The sequence below is a fragment of the Lampetra fluviatilis genome, chromosome 2, assembly GCF_964198595.1.
Source record: "Lampetra fluviatilis chromosome 2, kcLamFluv1.1, whole genome shotgun sequence".
Taxonomy (NCBI): domain Eukaryota; kingdom Metazoa; phylum Chordata; class Hyperoartia; order Petromyzontiformes; family Petromyzontidae; genus Lampetra; species Lampetra fluviatilis.
In genome coordinates, this window is record NC_136276.1 from 25,143,370 (window position 1) to 25,165,344 (window position 21,975).

The following is a 21,975-nucleotide window of genomic DNA, read 5'->3' on the forward strand; positions in this document are numbered from 1 at the left end:
CGTTGTTAATCCATGACGTTCTAGGGCAACGTGAGAGTTAGCAAGAAGGTGTTTAGTCCAAATAGGCACATTACGAAAATGTGATCTTTTATGTTATATCAGCACATAGCTCCATCACTCAAGAGTGCATATATTGTACGGAACGTTAAATGATGTTGAAGTTCGTGGCTTCAGCTCAATTTTTTGGAGACTAGGCCACGATAGTTAATTGGATTGTATTGATGGCATAAACAAATGTCACGATGGTTCGTGACATTTGAGCATTTCATCGCGTGTAATGCCACGTCGAGTTTTTGAAATAATTATTTTGGCAGGTAGAAAGACCGTTTAATTTGTCATTAAGCCATCGGCGTGCGGATAATCTGTTTCGGGCGGACACTTCAATTGCCGCAAGCCGTCACTGCGGCGAGCTTGCGGCGAGCTCACGCCTGCGCTGTCGGGCTAAGCCCCCCCCCAGAGTTTCTCCGCTGGTGCGCTCCCGCGACCGCCCAAACGCACCCTTCCTGAGACAAAATGGCAAATTGCTTATGTGTGTTCGTTCAGCTGCAGTCTTTGGATTGGTGGTCAATCTGCATTGCATTCATCATATTATTGTTGATGCATTTGGCTGAACATATGAATTTTTTTCTGCTGTTTACAATAGCTTGTAATTGTGGTTAAGGATATTGGCTATCATGGATCAGTCGTGTTGTGATTTTTATCTTTTGAGCGAGTAAACATTAATTATTAAATTATAACTCTTTGTCATTACATCGAACGGTCACTCAGATGCGCTTCTGCGGCCATCTGGAACTCTCTTCCTTCCGATATTATGAAGCCACTGAAACTATGCACTTTTAAATCATCATCAGTAGAGTGAAAACTCGTTACTTTAGAACTGTTTTTGTGTTCAGTTTGTTGTCCTTCCCCCACACCTCCGATTAGCATGGTTGGCTACATACATGCATACCACTGTTTTGTATATAGTCTAAAGATGTGGTTGCATTTAAATGCTTTAAAATCCAAATTGTATTGCGCTGTTTACCAATGCATGGTCGGCTACGTACGGTGTGAAAAAAGTTCAACATACATACTTTCCAACGAGGGATCAATGTCTCCCCACACCTTAAAGCCATGGGAGTTGTTGGAACGTACTTAGCTACTGATATTAGTCATGGCAAGGAATTAATATCAGGTCACCCGGCTCATTGGCCGGTGTGCTAACCATTGTGCCACTCCCCCTTTAGTGTTACAAAAGTTAAAATCTATTGCATGCAAAATGATCATTTATTTCAATACTGTTGTCTGTGACATCTAAACACACGCTGAACCGTTTTTCCCCCCAAAAATCCAAACTCTTTTCTTTAAAGCTGCTTTTTGTGTTGAGTTTGTTATCCTTCCCCCGCACCTGTGATTAGCACGGTAGGCCACGTACGGTGGGAAACAAGTTCAACATACATACAAAACAAGTCTTCTGGCAAAATTTCAAAGATTCAGCCACATTTCAAGGGAATAATAGCCGCCGTTGGGGGCCGTCAAAGCCGCTCCGCAAATCCGTAATGGACGTGAGGAATTTTTCCGCCACATCGAAATGGAAGTGGAGGTGGCGATGGGGTGGGTGCTAGTGCAGAGCCAAGGAGGGAAACATTGGCGAGACAGACAGAGGAGTGCGACCAAGGTGTCGTGACGAGACTGTGAGTGGCGTCCTTGGACATCGAGTGGTGGCTGTGCAAAAGTTGCAGGTTTAAGCGGGAGGAGGGATGCGGGAGTGCAGTAACCCTGGCTGCGTGTGTGTGCAGGCATATAATAGCAGCACAGGTTCACTCCACTGGTGTGGCTCTCATCACCCATCGACAATTTGCTGAGCAAGTTCAGTACCACGCAAGGCGTGTCCCAGGGCTTTGTGGAATTAGTATTCTGTTGACAAGGCCTCTGCAGAGTTCGCAACCAACATACAAGTACATGTCGGTTTGCGCGCTGCGCTGTGCGGGGAGCAGTAGTGTAGCGGTTAGCAGAGGTGTGGACTCGAGTCATGCGACTTTGACTCGAGTCAGACTCGAGTCATGATTTTGATGACTTCAGACTCGACTTGGGACTTGCCTCATCTTTGACTCGACTTGACTCGGGACTCGAGAGCAAAGACTTGAGACTTACTTGTGACTTGCACAACAATGACTTTGTCTCACCTCAGAGGTGTGGACTCGAGTCATGCGACTTGGACTCGAGTCAGACTCGAGTCATGATTTTGATGACTTCAGACTCGACTTGGGACTTGCCTCATCTTTGACTCGACTTGACTCGGGACTCGAGAGCAAAGACTTGAGACTTACTTGTGACTTGCATAACAATGACTTTGTCCCACCTCTGGCGGTTAGCGCGCTGCGCTATGATCCCGATGACCCGGGTTCGATGCCCGCTCACGTCCCACACCAGTGACAAGTATCTCAACCGGTCCTGGGCCTCCTCTAGGTCGACTTAGCCTCGAATGAGTACCTGGTTGCGGTGTGTAAACATCGCCACTGGGGAGACACAAAGGTGGTCGGGAGTGGTGCTGGCCACCCACGCCCTCGTGTACCGTCCAAAGCCATTATGGGTGCTGGCGAACAGCATTTACCCAACAGTCTATTAAAGGCTATACGGGAGGTCTTTGTCTTTGTTGTGTTGTGTCAGGCACACCGCAGCGCGATTGGTTGGCTTGGTCTGGGGGGGCGGGGCTTTCATCATGACATCACAATGCTTTTGCCCCTCCTCTAGCTTGCCATTGGCTGCTGGGTTTCGTGTGCATTGTCATCCAACCCATTCCCTCGAGCAAGCAATGGTTCATTATATGGGCATAATGACTTCTCCCAACGTTTAAACCAATAGAAAATGTAACTCCACGTCAAAAACCCCCAGAACTAAGAGGTGCGGCAAGGGCCCACTTGTGTCACGACTCAATCACGCCTCCCGCTTGGAGAATGGGAATGGCGCAGATTCTGTCTGGCGTCGCGACAGCGAGGGTACGTTTCAAATATAAGGGTGTACATTTTTTGTCTGTTCTTGCATGCCGGTAGGAAGAACACGATGGTGCATAATACCACACAGGCTTTCATTGAGCGCCTTTTAGAGTAATGTGCATCATGTGCATTTGAGCTCGTTAACTTGCCGTGATACGGCACACAATGGAATTTCTGTAAAGACTACAAAAGGACCATTATCATTTAGAGAGCCATATCAATGGGTTATTCATCTGCATTTGTGCAGTAAAAGCTCTTGCACATGGAATTGTAAGGCTTAAAGATGCTGGCATGTGGTTAAACTCAATAAAAAACTATACCTGAGGAGCTAAATGTGATTGTAATTGAATACTTTATATATGGTAAACACTGAAGAAGCATTGCTTTTTATATGCTTGTAATCTCACTTGACAACAAGGTGGCTGCGTGGCTTAATGGTCGAGCGGTGGGCACACCTACCACCTTGCCAGTATGTGGAGTTGATGTCTTGATTCCCAACACAACCAAGTAATGAGCTCAGGGTAATTATTGAACATATGGTCGACTGTTCAGGAAGTCTTACCATGCACAACAATTAACCACGTGTGTGCCAGCCGATCAGACTAGGTTTGCTAACATGTATCTGTAATTGAAAGAAAATAAATCAGCAGACAATACACCTTCCCATATCTGTCTCCACATCAATAGTATAAAGTATTTGTGACACATCCCATAAGCCAAACACGCCTTCTGGGAGTGCTTAATTTCAGCAGCACGAGTTCGATAGACAGGAATCTCTGGGCCAGTTTCCACATTCACTGTCTCATCAGCATGCTCGAACTGCCAAATTGTTACAGGCAAACACCCTCTCTATTAGATATGGGTCCGAGTTTGACGTTCAAATAGACAATGCAAAACACAAACTAGCTATTACCATCGTTGTACAGAATGTAAGAAACAAAATAAAAGTGCACAGAATAAGCCTACCACACATATCAGTCTATCCACATGAAAGTATTTTTTATACATCCCATCAGCTACACAGCCTTCTGCGAGTGCATCATTTCAGCAACATTGGTAGGGCCAAAACACAACAAAGCCGGCACAATGGGGCCAGTATCTGGCCAGAGTGGAGAGATGTTAACTACCTTACCTGGTACAGTGAGGGAAAGAAGTATTTGATCCCCTGCTGATTTTGTACGTTTGCCCACTGACAAAGAAATGATCAGTCTATAATTTTAATGGTAGGTTTATTTGAACAGTGAGAGACAAAAAAACAACAACAAAATCCAGAAAAACGCATGTCAAAAATGTTATAAATTGATTTGTATTTTAATAAGGGAAATAAGTATTTGACCCCCTCTCAATCGGAAAGATGTCTGCCTCCCAGGTGTCTTTTATACAGGTAACGAGCTGAGATTAGGAGCACACTCTTAAAGGGAGTGCTCCTAATCTCAGCTTGTTAGTTGTATAAAAGACACCTGTTCACAGAAGCAATCAATCATATTCCAAACTCTCCACCATGGCCAAAACCAAAGAGCTCTCCAAGGATGTCAGGGATAAGATTGCAGACCTACACAAGGCTGGAATGGGCTACAACACCATCGCCAAGCAGCTTGGTGAGAAGGTGACAACAGTTGGTGCGATTATTCGCAAATGGAAGAAACACAAAAGAACTGTCAATCTCCCTCGGCCTGGGGCTCCATGCAAGATCTCACCTCGTGGAGTTGCAATGATCATGCGAACGGTGAGGTATCAGCCCAGAACTACACGGGAGGATCTTGTCAATGATCTCAAGGCAGCTGGGACCATAGTCACCAAGAAAACAGTTGGTAACACACTACGCCGTGAAGGACTGAAATCCTGCAGCACCTGCAAGGTCCCCCTGCTCAAGAAAGCACATATACATGCCCGTCTGAAGTTTGCCAATGAACATCTGAATGATTCAGAGGACAACTGGGTTAAAGTGTTGTGGTCAGATGAGACCAAAATAGAGCTCTTTGGCATCAACTGAACTCGCCGTGTTTATAGGAAGAGGAATGCTGCCTATGACCCCAAGAACACCATCCCCACCGTCAAACATGGAGGTGGAAACATTATGCTTTGGGGTGTTTTTCTGATAAGGGGACGCATCAAAGGGACGATGGCCGGGGCCATGTACCATCAAACCTTGGGTGAGAACCTCCTTCTCTCAGCCAGGGCATTGAAAATGGGTCGTGGATGGGTATTCCAGCATGACAATGACCCAAAACACACGGCCAAGGCAACAAAGGAGTGGCTCAAGAAGAAGCACATTAAGGTTTTGGAGTGGCCTAGCCAGTCTCCAGACCTTAATTCCATAGAAAATCTGTGGAGGGAGCTGAAGGTTCGAGTTGCCAAACGTCAGCCTCCAAACCTTAATGACTTGGAGAAGATCTGCAAAGAGGAGTGGCACAAAATCCCTCCTGAGATGTGTGCAAACCTGGTGGCCAACTACAATAAACGTCTGACCTCTGTGATTGCCAACAAGGGTTTTGCCACCAAGTACTAAGTCATGTTTTGCAGAGGGGTAAAAAAACTTATTTCCCTCATTAAAATGCAAATCAATTTATAAAATTTTTGACATGCGTTTTTCTGGATTTTTTTGTTGTTATTCTGTCTCTCACTGTTCAAATAAACCTACCATTAAAATTATAGACTGATCATTTCTTTGTCAGTGGACAAACGTACAAAATCAGCAGGGGATCAAATACTTTTTTTCCCTCACTGTATACAGCAGGTCGTGGGCTTGATTCCAACCCTGACACCTGTATAAAGTAAGTCCCCGGGTTATAGAAGACCCGACTTACAGAAATCCGACTTTACGTAAATTAATCTACTTATCGTGAAACAAAATCAACATGCGGAAATGTTTGCGTAAGTTACACAAGTGCAAATAGTGCAGCGTGGTGAGGTCGCGTATGAATACGGTGGAGCGAAGAGCAAGGCGACCCGCCTTACGCCTCGCCCCACCAAGACGCCACCTTCACCGAGGCAGAGCTTCACTCGGATTAAGGTAAATGGATTATGTATTTTTCTTCCTTTTCTAGCATTATGCAATTGTTTGTTTTCTATGCTTAGAACTACTGTATATTTTCCCCTATGTTCTCTTGCTAGTTTTATGCGTACAAATGTATTTAATGAGTTATTTACTGCATGCACTTTACTTAACACAATTACACTTCGATTATTGCTTATGGTCTGAGCCAACAGCGACGGGAGAAGTCTAGGCCTAGCCTCATGCACGGCAAACGAACAACTAATATGAAAATGTTTCGTGGTTTTCATAAATAATTGGATACAGTTACGCGTTCCCTTAGTTCAATTATGGGTAGTGTTAGGGTAGATATTCTATGAAATGGAATAATCATAGGAAGTGCAGAGCGTATATACGATACGGGCAGCGATAGAAAGCGAATGATAGTGCGATGCGGTACCGAGAGGAAACAGCAGGGGAGGCACAACTATGTCCGGCTATGGGATTTTATCGTTGGTTTTGGGGAAAAATTGTTAAGTTTCCGACATACGGAAAATTCGGGTTACGGATCAGTCTCGGGAACCTAACCCTTCCGTAACCAGGGGACTGCCTGTATTTAGAGTTTGCATATTTCTCTCCCTGTAGTCATTTGGATTTTTCTCAGGGTCCTCCGGTTTTTCTCTCCACATTTATAATCAACATGCGTTTAGAGTATATGGCTACTATAAATGTTCACGTGATGAGACACGTTATTGAACTATCAGTTGTGGCCACGTCACTTCTGAAAAAGAGCTATATAGCTCAGTGGGCCTTACATGGTAAATTAAAATAGCTTAGTTTCATTTCCATCTCAGTCGGTAAACCCATAGACCTGCGTCTCTCCCGTGACCTCCTGCCAGCGAGCAATCCACAACTCAACCTTATGGTGGGTCCCCGGGGTCCGAATAAAAGGAAGTCAAAATCGTAATTAATTTATTTTTGGCGACTCCGTCCCACCGCGCACACAAACGCCGTGACCCACGTGGCGCGGATCGTTCTGTTGTCGTGTCGTCCAAGCGCAGCCGCAGCGAGGACGAATGCGCAGAAGAGCTGAACAAGCGAATGCACTCCATGCTCGGGTATGGGCAGGATCATAAGTCCAAAGCTGCTCAAACTGCCTACACGACTTAAGTCCTGTATTTGTCATCACGCTATGCATAATACAGTGAAATTTCTCTCTTATCTTAATTGTTAGTTATGACCTACCAATGTCTGCAGCCAGGATCAATCGATGACAATCCTATTACCTGCAGATATTTAACAGAAGAGATGCGTTGCGCCGTTAATTCCTCCTGTTTGATAATACTTCTCTTGTCCGTATGCATCTGTGCAGATAGGTTTGTTATGCGGTTAAGCCACAGTCCCCACATACCGCTCGTATCAATGCGGATAAGAGGAGCGGGGACCCACTACTCTGTAGACGCGTGTTACAATATGAGCAGCGTATTGAAAACGCGTACTATTTTATGTAGTTTACAAAGTGTGTTCACAAATCCACACTGAGAAACACGATGATTCACAGAGGGGTGTAAATTATTTTTTCGATAGTGTATTTAAATAGAGGTAGTGCAGGTAAGTAGTTTTCAGTTTTATAGACATAGTTTAACAAGACAACACTTGCCACTATCCTTCAAACCCATTGCTGAAAGAGAGCAACGTTTTTGTTTGCATCATATGTTTATGCGAGAGCCGGGGGCTTATGGGACTCCAGGGTCCAGCCATGAGATTCAATTCACGCGACCTCAAAACAGCATCTCGTCTGGCACAAGTGCTGTTGTGACTTCACCGTCACTCAGTGGCGAATGGCAGCTGCGCAATTGCATCTGTGTGTGAGCTTTGCATGCTCGATTAGTTCCCCAGTAGGCCCGCTCTGCCCTTCCAGCACACCTTTAACATGCACGAGAAAATGCAAGCGGGTGTGGGCAGTTAATTGGTCAGGGTGGATATGAGATGGCCAAATGCGCGCTATTATATTGTACGTATATTACCATTTTATTACGTGGTATAATTGCAATCATAAAAATGCCGGAAAGGATATTGCGCGATTCAACTCATTTGAAAACACGCGATGCTCTGAAACAGTTAAATACCATATTTCAGCTCCCTGCACTTGAGCCCTGGTCCATGCAAGCCATCAAATGCAAAGACCATGCATGCTCGTGAATAGATAAACGGAATGAGCTGCCATCACCTTGATAGCACGGGCTGCAAAGACCGAATGGTGAGTCATTCCCCGTAGCATTTAAAATAGCATATTACCCAGATTTAATTTAAAGCATAATGCATTTTACAGCAAAAAATGTAAGATCACGCAGCCATCTCTATGCATTGTTAATTAACCTCGTCAGAACAGCGACAATAATAGGATGTGTCGTACACCACTGAGATTTTAGAAGAAAGTGGCATTCTAGTACAATGTGTTATTACAACACTTACTTTTAATTATTTCATCCAGATCCAGTGAATGGATGTTTGAGTAACAGGTATTTTTAATATGACAGTATATTTAAATTTTCGATACTCCACAAATGATTGATTTTAAATATGTACATTAACTCAAGTTTGGCAGTCGTGTAGATAGCTCTTCCTTTCTTCATCAAGAGGTTTCAAGAACACGGCCAGGGGCGGCAGGGTGTCGCTGTGGCAACGCTGGTTCCTCGCATCAAGAAGTGTCTGGGTTCGATTAGGGCGCTTTTCTATGTCGAGTTGTATGTTCTCCCTCTGTTCTGCATATATATCCTCTGGGTTCTCCGAGCAATACAAAGCAAGCAATGTAACTGGCATTGGCCAACAATCCCAATGCTGAAAAAAATCACACGGCAAATGTTCTCAATTGGGATTACACATCGCAGCAACATAGCTGCGTGGACTTGGCAGGGCCATCCTGAAACGAAGTCTTGAGGCTTTCCTGTGTAAACGAGCGGAATGGTCACAGAACAAGACTGTCATTTCACATGCAATGCCTGCACGTGTTAAGTAAGGGAACCCTTCGTCAATCCACTGCTGAAGACCCTCCCACCCCCCCCCCCCGATGTCACGTCAGTCATGCAGGTTTTCTGACCATACTTCATCATGCTGGGACGCTAGCTTTTGTGAACGGGGGCACCCAGAACCGGTTCAAATAACAAACTCGTGGTGGCTTGGGTTCACGGCGGATTGTTATTAGCACTGCATGACTGCTTCTCCTCCACAGATACATACGTAATAATACATCTCAATCCAAATTGTGCTGTGGTGATGTGATATTATATCTATGGAACCTTTTTTCCAGTGTCAAAATGATGAAAAGAAGAACAAACTTTACCCTTTCTGGAAATAACGCAGGAGGTGTTAAGATGCTCAAACACCAAACAGACACCTATTGCAAGGCATGAAGTTTAACCACACGTGTTTGTGGTAAACATGCAAACTAAACGTGCTCTGATAAGAAATGGCATTGTCTTTGAAACTGATTGGCCTACACCAGAGACAGCCTTCTTTATAGCCTAGTCTCACCACCAGTGTTGTTAGACCAGAAAATAGCCAAAAGGGAAACATTACGAAGGCAATGCAGGTATTAAAGCATTAATAGCTGTGTTATTGCCAGGAAGGTTAAAGCCTATTCTTCTTGGCGTGATATTATTTCGGTAAAGTCACGTAGGTAAAAATAAGCAAATAATAAAATAATAGAAATAATAATAGAATTTTGTCTCACTTGAGACAGTAAATGTAGCTGTGACGGTCCCACCTGATGACGGAGACTTGTGTTGCCTCCGAAACGTCGTGATTTATTATTTTATTTCTATTATTATTAATAATATTATTTTATTATTTACTTATTTTTACCTACGTGACTTTACCGAACAAACCTAAGAGTATGAATCCTTGCAGTCACGAAAGCTTCAAATCTAGAAGTGATATTATTTGATCGAATCTGTAATATCTGTGTGTTTGTTCGTACCAACAATTGCGTGCCCAATATCGTTTAAAAGATTGAAAGTTGCCTATGTTTTCCTCATGAAAGACAAATATATTTCGGGAAGGTCATGTTGGCACAGTCCTGTAAACTGCTGTTTGTTACGTTTAAACGACTGTTCACCCCAATTAAAGCACATCCAATGGCATGGCACAAACTGTTTAAGATACAGTGCACATCCTAATCGATACATCTAAACTTCACGCTCGAGACATACAATTACACAAAAATCGTTTATTCAGAATTAATGGAACACATTACTCCGGTGAGATTATAAGAATGATTGCGTTTGTTTTATACAATACCAGAGCTGTACAAGTGTGACTATTATTGACAGTGGCTTAAACACATACAAATTAAATGTTTAGTTAACCTCATGACCTGAAAATATTTGTTGCGAATTCCCTTTTTATGGATTGTTAAGTTTTTTTTTAACCAGAATTGACGTAGATTAATGCACTGACTACATTTATTGACCGTATACTGTGATGTTACGAATTAACCTGCTTGCTACTGCTTACAAGTTGTGCTGTGAATCTAAAGGACCCTTTAGTATTCAGTTAAAAAGTATTTAAAACAAATTCTGTTTGGGTTGTGTGTATCTTGCGCCACATGCAGCATGTTTACAAATGATTTAACGGCTTTTTATTTTTACAGTGAATTAATGTTTGTTTTAGCGTACGCGATTAGTTCATGCATTTAGTTAGTCCTCAAACCACCGATGGGCTTGGTTCGGTGGACAGTCTTCAAACGGCGTGCGCCATCGTCCAGCACCTCTGATTAGAGCACGGTCGGTTACGTACGGTGCGAAAGAAGTTCAATGTACACAGTACCGATCGGGTTGTCGCCTGAGCCCCACTCTGTGCAGGCTTTTCCTGCGCAGAGGAGGAGGAGGCCTTGGCCGGTAGTCGGAACCTGTTGAGCAGGGCCCCGGTCAAGGCGCTGATGTTCAAACCCGGGCAGGCGGATCGTAGCTTCGCCCACGGGTGGCTTGTGCCCTCGTTGATGAGAGCCAACCCGCTCATCGGCACCACAACGACTGCTGACATTTTTTTTATTTGACCAGGTAAGGCCCCACTGAGCTATGCAGCTCTTTTCAGAAGCGACCTGGCCATCACAACTGATAGCTCAACGAAGCGGCTTATCACGTGGAAATGTACAGCAGCCAAATACTCTACACGCACGTTTATTCTAAATGTGGAGGGAAAAACCGGAGGACCCGGAAAAAAATCCACACGACCATGGGGAGAAAGAGAGAACATGAAAACTACAAATATACAGCAGGCGTCAGGGTCAGGATCGAACCCACAACCTCCTCCATACCAGGCGAGGTAGTTGACATGTTGCCACCGTGGCACCCACAATTCCCTGGCGTTCCAAATTGCCTCGCAGCAAGTGTCAGGATGACACTTCGGCGAAACAGATCGGTGTAAATCGGGACAGACTTGAGTCGGCGCGAATCTTCTCTGGTACTGTGCCGGTCGCAGCCTCCCAATGGAATGTGTGGGGGGCGGGGGGGTGGTGATGATGTTAGTCCAGCGCTGGCAGCCATGAGAGAGGAGTGGGTCGAAGACTTCCTGAGATGGTGATGTGCATTGCCGATTGCCAGCAAGCTCAGTGCGCGATGGCCAACCCCGGACAGGCGACGGTATCCGCCGCCGTCCACACGCGAGAGCGCTGACGTAGGTAGGGTCGGTGCACCGGCGAACTATGCCAAGCGAACTGGTGCGAGACTCGACTCTCGCGGCTGGTCGTCTTCTTGAGATGATCTTGTTGGCTCAGTGTTTCAGTCCAATGGTCGCCGTGGGGTAGACCGGGTGAAGGGTCACGACATCTCGGCCTCTGCCAATGGGGGCGAGCGTTCAGCTTGTTGGGTGGCACCTTATCTCACGCCACACAGATCCGTTTTGCCCAGGCCACCGTCAATTTTCACGTACATCCCCCTCCGAAGACGGCCGGGGGGATCTGTCCCGCCTCCAGTGACCGAAGGAACAATTAGCACGTGGAAGAAGCGCGATAGGTTGTGACCCCCCTACCATCGATGTCGACTGTGCAACAGCTGACGGTGCCTAGCAGAAGGAAGCAACGCTGAGGTTTGTGTGGCTCCAACATCAACGTCTGCTGTAACCTCTTGATTTTGTATGTTGAAGGCCATTTCATTCATCGTCAATCTTATTGCCAAATTAGATTGTCTGCAATTATTACCATTATCAACGGGTGCAAGAGTATTCCCAGATAAATAGGGGCTGGTGTGTGTAGCTCCACGTTCGTTAATTAATTATCGTCTTCCATCGTACCACCTTTAATCAGTGTTGAATAACGAGCTAGGATAGTTTACTTAACCCTGAAGCACACTGCTTATACAAAAAGAAGATTTGAATTCAGGAAATGTCCAAATGTAATGAGCTCAAGATTCTGATGTAGGTCTTGCAAATGAGAGACATGCGGTGGGTGGAGGGGGACTAGAACTCCAGATGCATGGTGATGTTAATATTTATAAGGCTCTTTACAAACTTGATGTCTTAGTTAAGGAGGGCTCACTTTTTTGCCAACAAGAGGCAACTCAAGTTATGGGTGGATTATGTTGGATAATCCATGAGATGAAATGTAAGCGGGCTGAGGAACAAGAGAGTGTGGTGGGTTCTGTGAAATCAATCAGGAGATGGGATTCCCAAGAGAGAGAGAGAGAGAAGATGGATATAGAAGAGGATTGGGTCGATGACAGAGCCCCGTGGAATAGGTTTATGGGAAGATAACCCTCGCACGGAGACGCACGAGTGCAGGTGTGAGGTACGTGCAGCGCCAGGAGAGTTCCAGAGATGCCTGCATTATCCTGACAGTGTTTAAGGAGGATAAAATTGTCTGTGGTGTCAAAGGCTGCAGTGAGGTAAAGGAGAAGAATGTGGAGGAGGAGGAGGTGGGGGTCCAGGGTCAGAGGACTGGAGGAGGTTGTTGATGGAAATTGGATTTGGATGGAGTTGTGAACACCGCGCAGGGACAGGCGTGGTCAGAGATCTGGGAACGGGTGATATTTCATGGGGTTTTCAGATGAGAAAGAGGTTCAGATCTGGGATAAATTCGCTTGCATTCAACCGCAACTCACGACTTCTGCCTTCTCCACGAGTGGATATAACGTACACCGTACAATGCTTCGATTCCACAGCGATGAGTGTAGCGCTATTGGCTGTTCCTATTTACAGCTATCCATGGAAAATGCACTCCTGTTATCCACACGCCATGTGCAGATAAATGCGGATAATAGGATGAATATACCCCACTCCCAAGTCAATCCTCTTTTCTGCGGAGAGTCCTGAACAGTGCGGATGAATTCGGTGCCTCCGAGGGACCCATCTCAGGATAAACACGGGAAATAGGAAGGATCGATGTGCAGAGAAGGGCATTCTCCATAGACCGATTCAGGGGCGAGGATAATTGAGAGTGGATCGTAGAGGGACGGAAAAGAGGAATTTCGTTGCATGTATGTTTTAAACTGTCTCGGTAGGGTTTAAAAGTCCCTTCACGTCGCTTCAACTGATCAACAGCAGAACAAAAGAAGTGCGCTCGCGCTCCGTTTGACGGGGGCGGAGGGATACCGTTGCACGATCGCCTGACCCGTGCTACACCATCACCACGCGCCACCCGCAGCAAAAATCCAAATCACTTGGCAGAACTGTTTTTGTTGAATAGCTGGGGGGATTTTTTTTTATGAATCTGTGGTTTTTTGTGTGTGCCAATACCCTTCATCCAAATATACAGAATAAGCCTTTCATCCAAGCTTGAATCCGATGGAAGTAGCTCGCTCAAAGTAATAAAAGAGATAATGGACAGACAGGGGGTCTGCTTCACTTCTAAATGTAAATTATCCAAATGTAAAATAGCAGATCCATCACCCCGTGAGCGTTGCGAACCAATTTTTTCTGGCAGTATTCTCTACGCAGAAAATCCTGGCACAATTTAGACCTTCTATGTATGTATGTATGTTAAACTTTTTTCACACCGTACATAGCCAACCGTTATAGTTGAAGACCTTGTGAGTCTCATCCGGAGGGTTGTTGCTTATTAATAACACATGCTCCTAAGTTCCCGAGGGTTGTTCACCTAAGTACAGAAAAACTGTTCAAAATCCAAGTGCAATTAGTGTAATCTTTTTATGCATTACTTTGGTGTTAATTTCATGAAGGGGAATCTATTGTACAGAGTAGAAAATAATATATCGTACAAATCACAGCCAACTCTGATGCTGCAAAGAAAGAAGAAAATTATATATCATCATGTGACACTGAGTATCTCTCTGAGCTAAGCACGAGGATAGGTCCCAGGGGAGAGCTGCTGTTTAACACCGTCGGAGCGACGCAATATCATTTACGTGCAATGCACACCGACGGAAATTACCCATGTTGTCCTCACAGCGTGAACCTGTTCCTCCTCTGCCTCTGCCGGGTGTGTGCCTTGAAATTCAATCGTCGTTACCGTTCATTAATGTGTGTACCTTGAACTTATTTCGCACCGTATGTAGCGAGTCGTGCTAACTGGAGGTGCCGGGGAAGAACAACAAACTAAACACAAAAAGCAGTTCTAAAGAGAAGAGTTTTCAATTTAACAGTGCATAGCTCCCACTTGCTTTCTAATATCGGAAGGAAGAGCGTTCCAGACGGCCGCAGAAGCGCATCTGAAAGTGCACGGACGCAGTGACCGTGTGAATAGGATGGAGCACACTAGGTGGACATTCGCCAATTTAGGACCTTTTGATTTGTTCCACCAAATCCATCAAGTTACATGAATTGCGTCCATATAATCCATATCACCAACTTACACAAGCCATTGTGTAAGCATTTTGGAAAATAATGCTCATTGTGGTGGCCACCAAGAGGTCGTCAAGATTTAAGGTGGTAAAGCTTCAAACAGGGGCGCAGTACGATAGAGGAAAGTGTAAACGAATAAGGCAATGTGCAGTGGACACTGATGGGCCATCTGCCCATGAACCGTGATGATGATGGTGATGACGGGTCCGACACGACGCGGGTGGTGGGTGCCGCCATGGTGAGGAGGAGGAAGGAGGGGGGGAGGGGGGGTGAGGTAGGGGAGGAGGAGGAGATGGGGGGGGGGTCTCACCGAGGTACTGGATGCTGAAGCCCTTCCGATGGTGGCTGCCATCGGACGTGAAGTGGAGTCGCAGCCAGTGCGTGTTGCTCGTGATGGGGGAAGGCAGGGTCATTCCGGTCAGCCTGAAAGCAACAGGGGACAACTCTTATAAGTTAGAAATGCGCTGCCATAAATTAGGGTTTCAATGGGCACACTTAAGAGATATTAGTTTTTAATGATGTTGGAAATTTCCAACTGTTTTATCTTTGTAATGGACTAATTTCTTTCTTTTGATATCTTTTTTGCTGTTTGTGCTTTTTAATTTGGTGCGATTTCTTAATAAAAAAATACATTTTTGATGTTGCTTGTTAGCAGGGTTTTCATTTGTTTGGTGTGTATATGAGTGTTGGGCTTCTTTCGCGTCGTACGTAACCAACCGTGTTTATTGGATTTGGTCCTTCTATATAATTAATGTACAGCGTTGTGAGATGTTGTTGGCACGAATGACACCGCTATATAAGATGATAACATTTTTAAAATAATTGTTCACGTTTAAAAACATGTTGTCTTTTTCATCCATTAGTGTGCAATACATAGAGACCATGTCAATAACATATGGAGGAGTCGCACTGCATTGCAGATGTAATTGACATTACAGTGCACATAATTTTGCAGCTGGTGAAATGTGATCATGTATCCTGTAAAGTAATACATATGGATGAGAATCATTGTTGAAACAACTTGTAATGATATGTACTTAAGTAGAACCAGGATTGCTGGAGGCAGTGTAAATGAGGGGCCATAGCAGCGCAAGAAAGATGTGACGGTAAAACACGAGCAGCAATCAATTGAAGTATTACCCTGCAACCGGCTTCCCTTTCCACACATCGCCACGCAATGCGAAACTCGATCTCAGAATGAAAAAAACGTGTATATGACAGAATTCATATTATTTGGGTCTTTCGGTAAAGTCACGTAGAAAGGTTCACAAAAAATTACAAAAAATAACAAAAAACTACGACATTTCGATCACAAGACAAGCGATCGTCATCAGGAGGCTCCACCAATTATAAACCTTTAAAGCAGTCTCTGCCTCAGCAGCCTTCCCCCTCTTTACCGAAAGACCCAAAGAATATCAATTCCTGCCGTCACGAAAGCCTTAAGTCAAGATATGGCAGAACATTTATAATATTTTAGAAAAGTTATTTTTTAAATATATTTGACAGTATTTACTTTCTATCCGAACATTATCGTGCCATGGGCATCACACCATGAGGCAAAGTGTACGCTCGGATCTCTCGCAGAGCAGTGCATCCCTCGATGCGAGGGAACGGCCCACGGAAGCGGATATCACAGAGCTTCCTCTAAAATTCCTTCAGGTGACTAACTGTTTCAACAGAGTAGGGGGCATCGCTATTCTGCCCGCTCGGCCCTATGAGAGGAATGATTTTTGACTGCAGTCAAACTGTACTTTTAACTCTCAGTGCTGGAATTTAGCCAATTAACCCTCTCCCGTTCAGAGACGTCTGCAAGTTGCAGGGTTGGGTGTCCCGTTCACCGCTGAATCTCAGAACGCGCAGTCGGTTCAGCGTTAATTTTATTTTGGAGAGGTGGTGCGCCGCTGTGTTTCAAGACATTGCTACTCGCCGCAGAGAACCGGGGCGACAGGACCACCGCACTCTACGATAGCTGGCGCCAAACTGCCAAACGCCATCCCGCACGGCCTTTTGGGAGCCTCGGTAGCGATAAAGTTATTTTATTGAACGTCATCGGAACGTAATTGAAAGAACAACTGAAGACATACACATACGCCATCGGAATAAGAAAGGGTTAAGTGCAGAACCTAATTGAATGTGACCGTTTTTTTTTCTGTGTGTGTGCAAGTGTGGTAGCGACCTACAACTTGCTACCACACTTGAGAACCCAGCTTCATCAGAGGTGGTGCCCGGATTCGATCCCAGGATATCAGCGGTCGGTGCCAGCTCAGGCGCTCTGACCTCAGAGCCACCCGGCAACCCCTTGATTTATGGAAACTCAAAATGTAGTTTTGAATAATATTACTTTTCAAAGTTTGGTTCACGTTATTATTTTTTGTTGACGTTGAAATAAACAGGGCGAAATATTTATTTAAGTAACCCGAGATGGGACACGCTAATATATATGTAATAAACGACTGGACCACGATGTCTGGCTCAGTGTCCTTTATTCGGTTCGTGCTGTACACCCACACGGCTGTCTTTACTCTGTAGCTTCTCCACGGTGCTGACTCCAATGTCGGCCCGATCCACAACAGCAGCCCCGCTGCTGTTCTCTCACACAGCCCCCCTTGGTTGTACTCGCTGCAACTCCTCTCTCTCTCCGCAGCTCTGACAGCCTCGTGCTGTCTCCCTCTCTCCCTCCGCAGCTCTGACAGCCTCGTGCTGTCTCTCTCTCTCTCTCCGCAGCTCTGACAGCCTCGTGCTGTCTCTCTCTCTCTCTCCGCAGCTCCACCTGGCAGCCACCCCGCTGCCTCTAACACGAAGCCCTTCTGGCTGTCTCCTCTGCAGCTGCACACCACTCCGCAGCTTCCTCTTGTCTTCGGGGTTGGCTCCCGATGGCCGTCGGTGCCCCCCCTCTTCTCACTCGCCCGCGTGGCCTCACTCTTTTTCGCTCACACCCCGACTGACTTCCCCTTCCGGTTTACCCGCTTAAGGACCCGAACCTTCCACCCACGTCACATGACTCCACCCCCCGTGACGTCACATCCGGAAGGTCGCTTACGCCCGCATTACACCACCCTCCCCCGTAGAAAAATCCCAGCAAATCGTAATGCGGCGAACCGAGCTTCCCCCCCTAAAGGACACTAAGCATACAATGTAACAGCAAGAACAACAACAACAACGCAATTAACATCAACGAACGTACAAAAAGCATGCAATAAATACAACTGTAAGAAAAAAATAACAAGACAGCAACAATCAATGAAACGTAAGCGATTTGGAACGTGTGCGGGTCGCCGGCCCGTCCCGGACGGTCGGCGACCCACTCGCAGAACGGGAACGCGATGAAAGTCGAGGAATGACAGGGGGTAATCCCCCTGTCGCAGCTGGAAGTCCACCGACGTCCCGTGTCCCTAAAGAGTTAGTCTTGGGCTTGTCCTGTGACCGTGCCCGCAGCTGGGTCGGAAGGGCTGCAGGGCTCGAAGGTCCCGCAGACCTGGCAGGCGTCCTCCGAGCAGGGCCCCTCGTCCCCCGCAATGTCACGGCCGGCCTGTCTGGAACAGGTACGACAGGCGCTCTAGCAAGATCAATGGACGCAGGCAGGGGAGAGTCAGCAGCAACAGACCCCGGCAAGGCAACATTGGGGGATGACGCATCATGTAAGGGAGCAACATATGGTTTCAAGCGCGACGTATGCACAACCCAGCGACGAGACCCAATCTGGACGCGTGCTGACTGTGGGTTGGGAACCGCAATGAGGCGTACGGGACCATGCCAGGGTTTGTGCAATTTCGGCGAGGTTCCCGGACGTACCTGTGGACAATGAAGCCAGGCTAGGTCCCCAACCTTCCAAGGGCACTCCCCCTCGGACCGTCGCGCATATCGCTCGTTCCGGGCCTGGGCTTTGGCCGTAGCCACGCGGGCATTCTCCCGCGCCTCCGTGACGCGGCGAACCGTGTCCTGAATGTATTCAGGAAGTGGTTTACGAGGTCCCTTCACCCCAGTTCCCAATTGCACATCCACCGGCGGCACGTTTTCCCGACCATACATAAGGTAAAACGGCGAATACCCTGTAGCCGCATGAGGCGTCATCCTATACGCCGAAAGCACCCCGGGGATGTGCAGATCCCAATCTGATTGTTGTTCACTCACGGTATGGCAAAGCATGGCAGACAATGTCCTGTTCAGCCGTTCAACCATACCATCCGTCTGCGGATGGTATGGGGATGTCCGTACTTTCTTAGTCCCAAGGCCCGCGCACACTTCCGCCAATAATTTAGAAGAGAAATTCCTGCCCTGGTCCGTGAGGAGTCTCTCAGGCGCCCCCTTATCCATAATATACCCAAACAAAAAGGCGTCGGTAATGGCCGCGGCCGACTGATCGGGCAACGGCCAGGCCATCGGCCAACGGGAGAGGTACTCAACCCCTACCAGCAAATATTTATTACCCCTCGCCGATGGTGGAAAAGGTCCCAATATGTCCAGTGCCACCAATTCATTGACTCGAGACACCTGAATCGACTGGAGAGGCGGCACGTAAGGATGTTTCAGCGGCTTACGTCGTGCACACGCAGGGCACGCGCGCACGTGCCCTACGACATCTGTCGCCATGCCGTGCCAAAAATAATGACGTTGCAACGTCAACAAGGTCTTCTGCACCCCTAAATGTAAGAGAGTGTCACAATGGAGGGTTCTAATCAACTCGAATCGCAAGGACGTTGGTACCACCAGTCGCCAACGTTCCTGGAACCCCTCCCGCCACATAAGCAGACCATCTCGGAGAGCGGTTTGCGGCCCCATAGCCGTACTCGGACTCCCATTGTCCCTAGCAGACCGCTTCCGCAAGGACACCAACGACTCATCCATCATCTGTTCCCGGATCCAGACAGACCGCGGCAGATTCAAAACCCCGTCAGCCGGTCCCGGTTCCATCGGAGTGTCCGACTTCTCGACGGCCAACGTAAGCGGCTGAGGGGGGTTTGGAATCGGCGAACACCTATGCGTCCCCGACTCACATTTACAAGGGGCGCGCCGCGGTAATCTAGAAAGTGCGTCAGCGTTCGCATGGCGCACTCCCTTCCGATGTTGAATTTGGAAGGAAAATTCCTGTAGCGTGTCCAACCAACGTGCCAACTGTCCGGATGGCTGGTCAATTTTAAGGGCATATTGCAAGGCCGCATGATCCGTACGCACAATAAAAGAACGACCGTAGAGGTATGGTCGAAATTGCCGTAGGAAAAAAACAACCGCCAATAGTTCTCTGCGAGTGACACAGTAGCGGGTTTCCGCAGGAGACAAGACTCGGCTACCATACGCCACGACACGCTCTACACCCCCTTTAGACTGTGATAATACCGCCCCAATACCTGTGTCACTCGCGTCCGTATCAAGAATGAATGGGTGATCGAAATCGGGATAATCCAATGTTGGGGCCGTGGCCAATAGATCACGCAGACTCCGAAAGGCCGCCTCCTCCGGCTGTCCCCAAACAAACTTCCGTCCTTTACCCGTAAGGAGATGCAAGGGCCTCGCAATCGTCGCAAAACCCGGCACAAATCTTCGGTAATACGAGGCAAATCCCAAAAACCGCCGAACATCCCCCACGGTGGCCAGAGTCGGCCAATCCCGGACGCACGCCGTCTTTTCCGGATCCGTGGACACTCCCTCAGCACTCACAATGTGCCCCAAATAGCGGACGGACCGTTGCAGTAGGTGACATTTCTTTGGTTTGAATTTCAATTTGGCAGAACGCATCCTCGTGAACACTGTCTCCAGCCGCGTCAAATGTTCATCAAATGTGCGGCTGGAGACAATAATATCGTCCAAATATATAAGACACGTCTCCCACTGCAACCCCGTCAAAACGAGCTCCATCAATCTTTGAAATGTAGCAGGGGCCGCATTCAATCCCATCGGGAGACAGTTGAATTGAAATAACCCCTGCGGCGTACGGAATGCGGTTTTCTCCCGTGAGGACTCGTCAAGGGGAAGCTGCCAAAATCCCGAAGAGAGGTCCAGTGTGGAAAAGAACTTAGCCCCCGACAATGCGTCGAGGGAGTCATCCATACGCGGCAGGGGGTACGCATCTGCCACCGATATCTTATTCAATTTGCGGAAATCAACACAAAATCGCAATTTGCCATCCTTCTTCTTAACCAAGACGACCGGAGCGCTCCATGGGCTGTTAGATGGCGATATAATGTCCGCAGCCAACATGTCTTCCACTGCCCCCCGTACGTGTTCTCGCTCCGCAGGACTCATCCGATGCGAATTTAATCGAATAGGGGCAGCATCGCCCGTCTCAATGTGATGGTAAAGCAACGAAGTGCGGCCCAAATCCAAATCATCGGAGCTGAACACATCGGAATATGTCAACAACAATTTACGCAGCGCACCACGTTGCTCCATGGACAGGGAAGAATTTCCGTCACATAAATCAGCAACCCAACGATCATCCGAACTTCTTGGCTCGGAAACCCCAGCAACAACTCCCCGGCTATGCGGACAATCATGGGTCGCAAACGCCGTAGTGGCATGTGCCACAACCGTACCGGCTGGGACACGAACGTTTTCTCCCCCCGCATTAAGCACCTGTAAAAACGGTAATTGATCCGGCCGGACGATGGTCTGTGCCCCCACTAACGCCAACCCGGTTGTTATCGTGGCGAACGGTGACAACAAGACCCCTACTGCTCCTAGCCGATCAGGCAGGGGCTTCCGATACCGCAAGGGTATAAGCATCTGTGTACCAGGTGGGATGTCCACAGATGCGACGGACAGCGCCTGCACTTGTACAGCTGAAGCAGGTCGCCCCCAGGGCGACGGCAGAAACGAGATTTGACGGCCCCCCGGCAGTTCAATACAATTCTCATTGATTTTGATCAAAATGGGCATCTTAGCCAAAAAATCGGTGCCTAACAAACAAGGAACCGCCAAAGATCTCGATATCAACACAACACCCGAGGCCGACACATCCCCAATAGATATCTTAGCATCCACCTGACCCACGATACCCATGCTACCCCCGTTCGCAGCGACGCACGACCCATAAACCGGATGCACAGCCCCCGGCGGGATGCCCAACAGATGGAAAATGACATCCGAAATAATAGTCGCAGACGCGCCGGAGTCGACCAAAATGCGTACGTCCACCCCTTGTATAGACCCCGGTACAGTGGACGAGCCCGTAGCGGCCGCGACGACTCTCCGTGCCAACTTGCGCCACTGCGTGACCGAGCGACAAGGCCCCGT

At 47.3% G+C, this 21,975-nt stretch overlaps 1 protein-coding gene across 4 annotated transcripts in view; it reads right to left on the bottom strand.

Annotated features, from left to right (window-relative positions):
- LOC144944586 (CUB and sushi domain-containing protein 1-like) overlaps nucleotides 1-21,975 on the bottom strand; it is a 785,462-nt gene that overhangs the window by 347,037 nt on the left and 416,450 nt on the right. For all 4 annotated transcript variants that reach the window (XM_078872870.1, XM_078872887.1, XM_078872877.1 and 1 more), the window contains exon 6: nucleotides 15,056-15,168. In XM_078872870.1, the coding sequence (XP_078728996.1) occupies nucleotides 15,056-15,168 (113 nt within the window). The remainder of the gene's footprint in view (nucleotides 1-15,055; nucleotides 15,169-21,975) is intronic.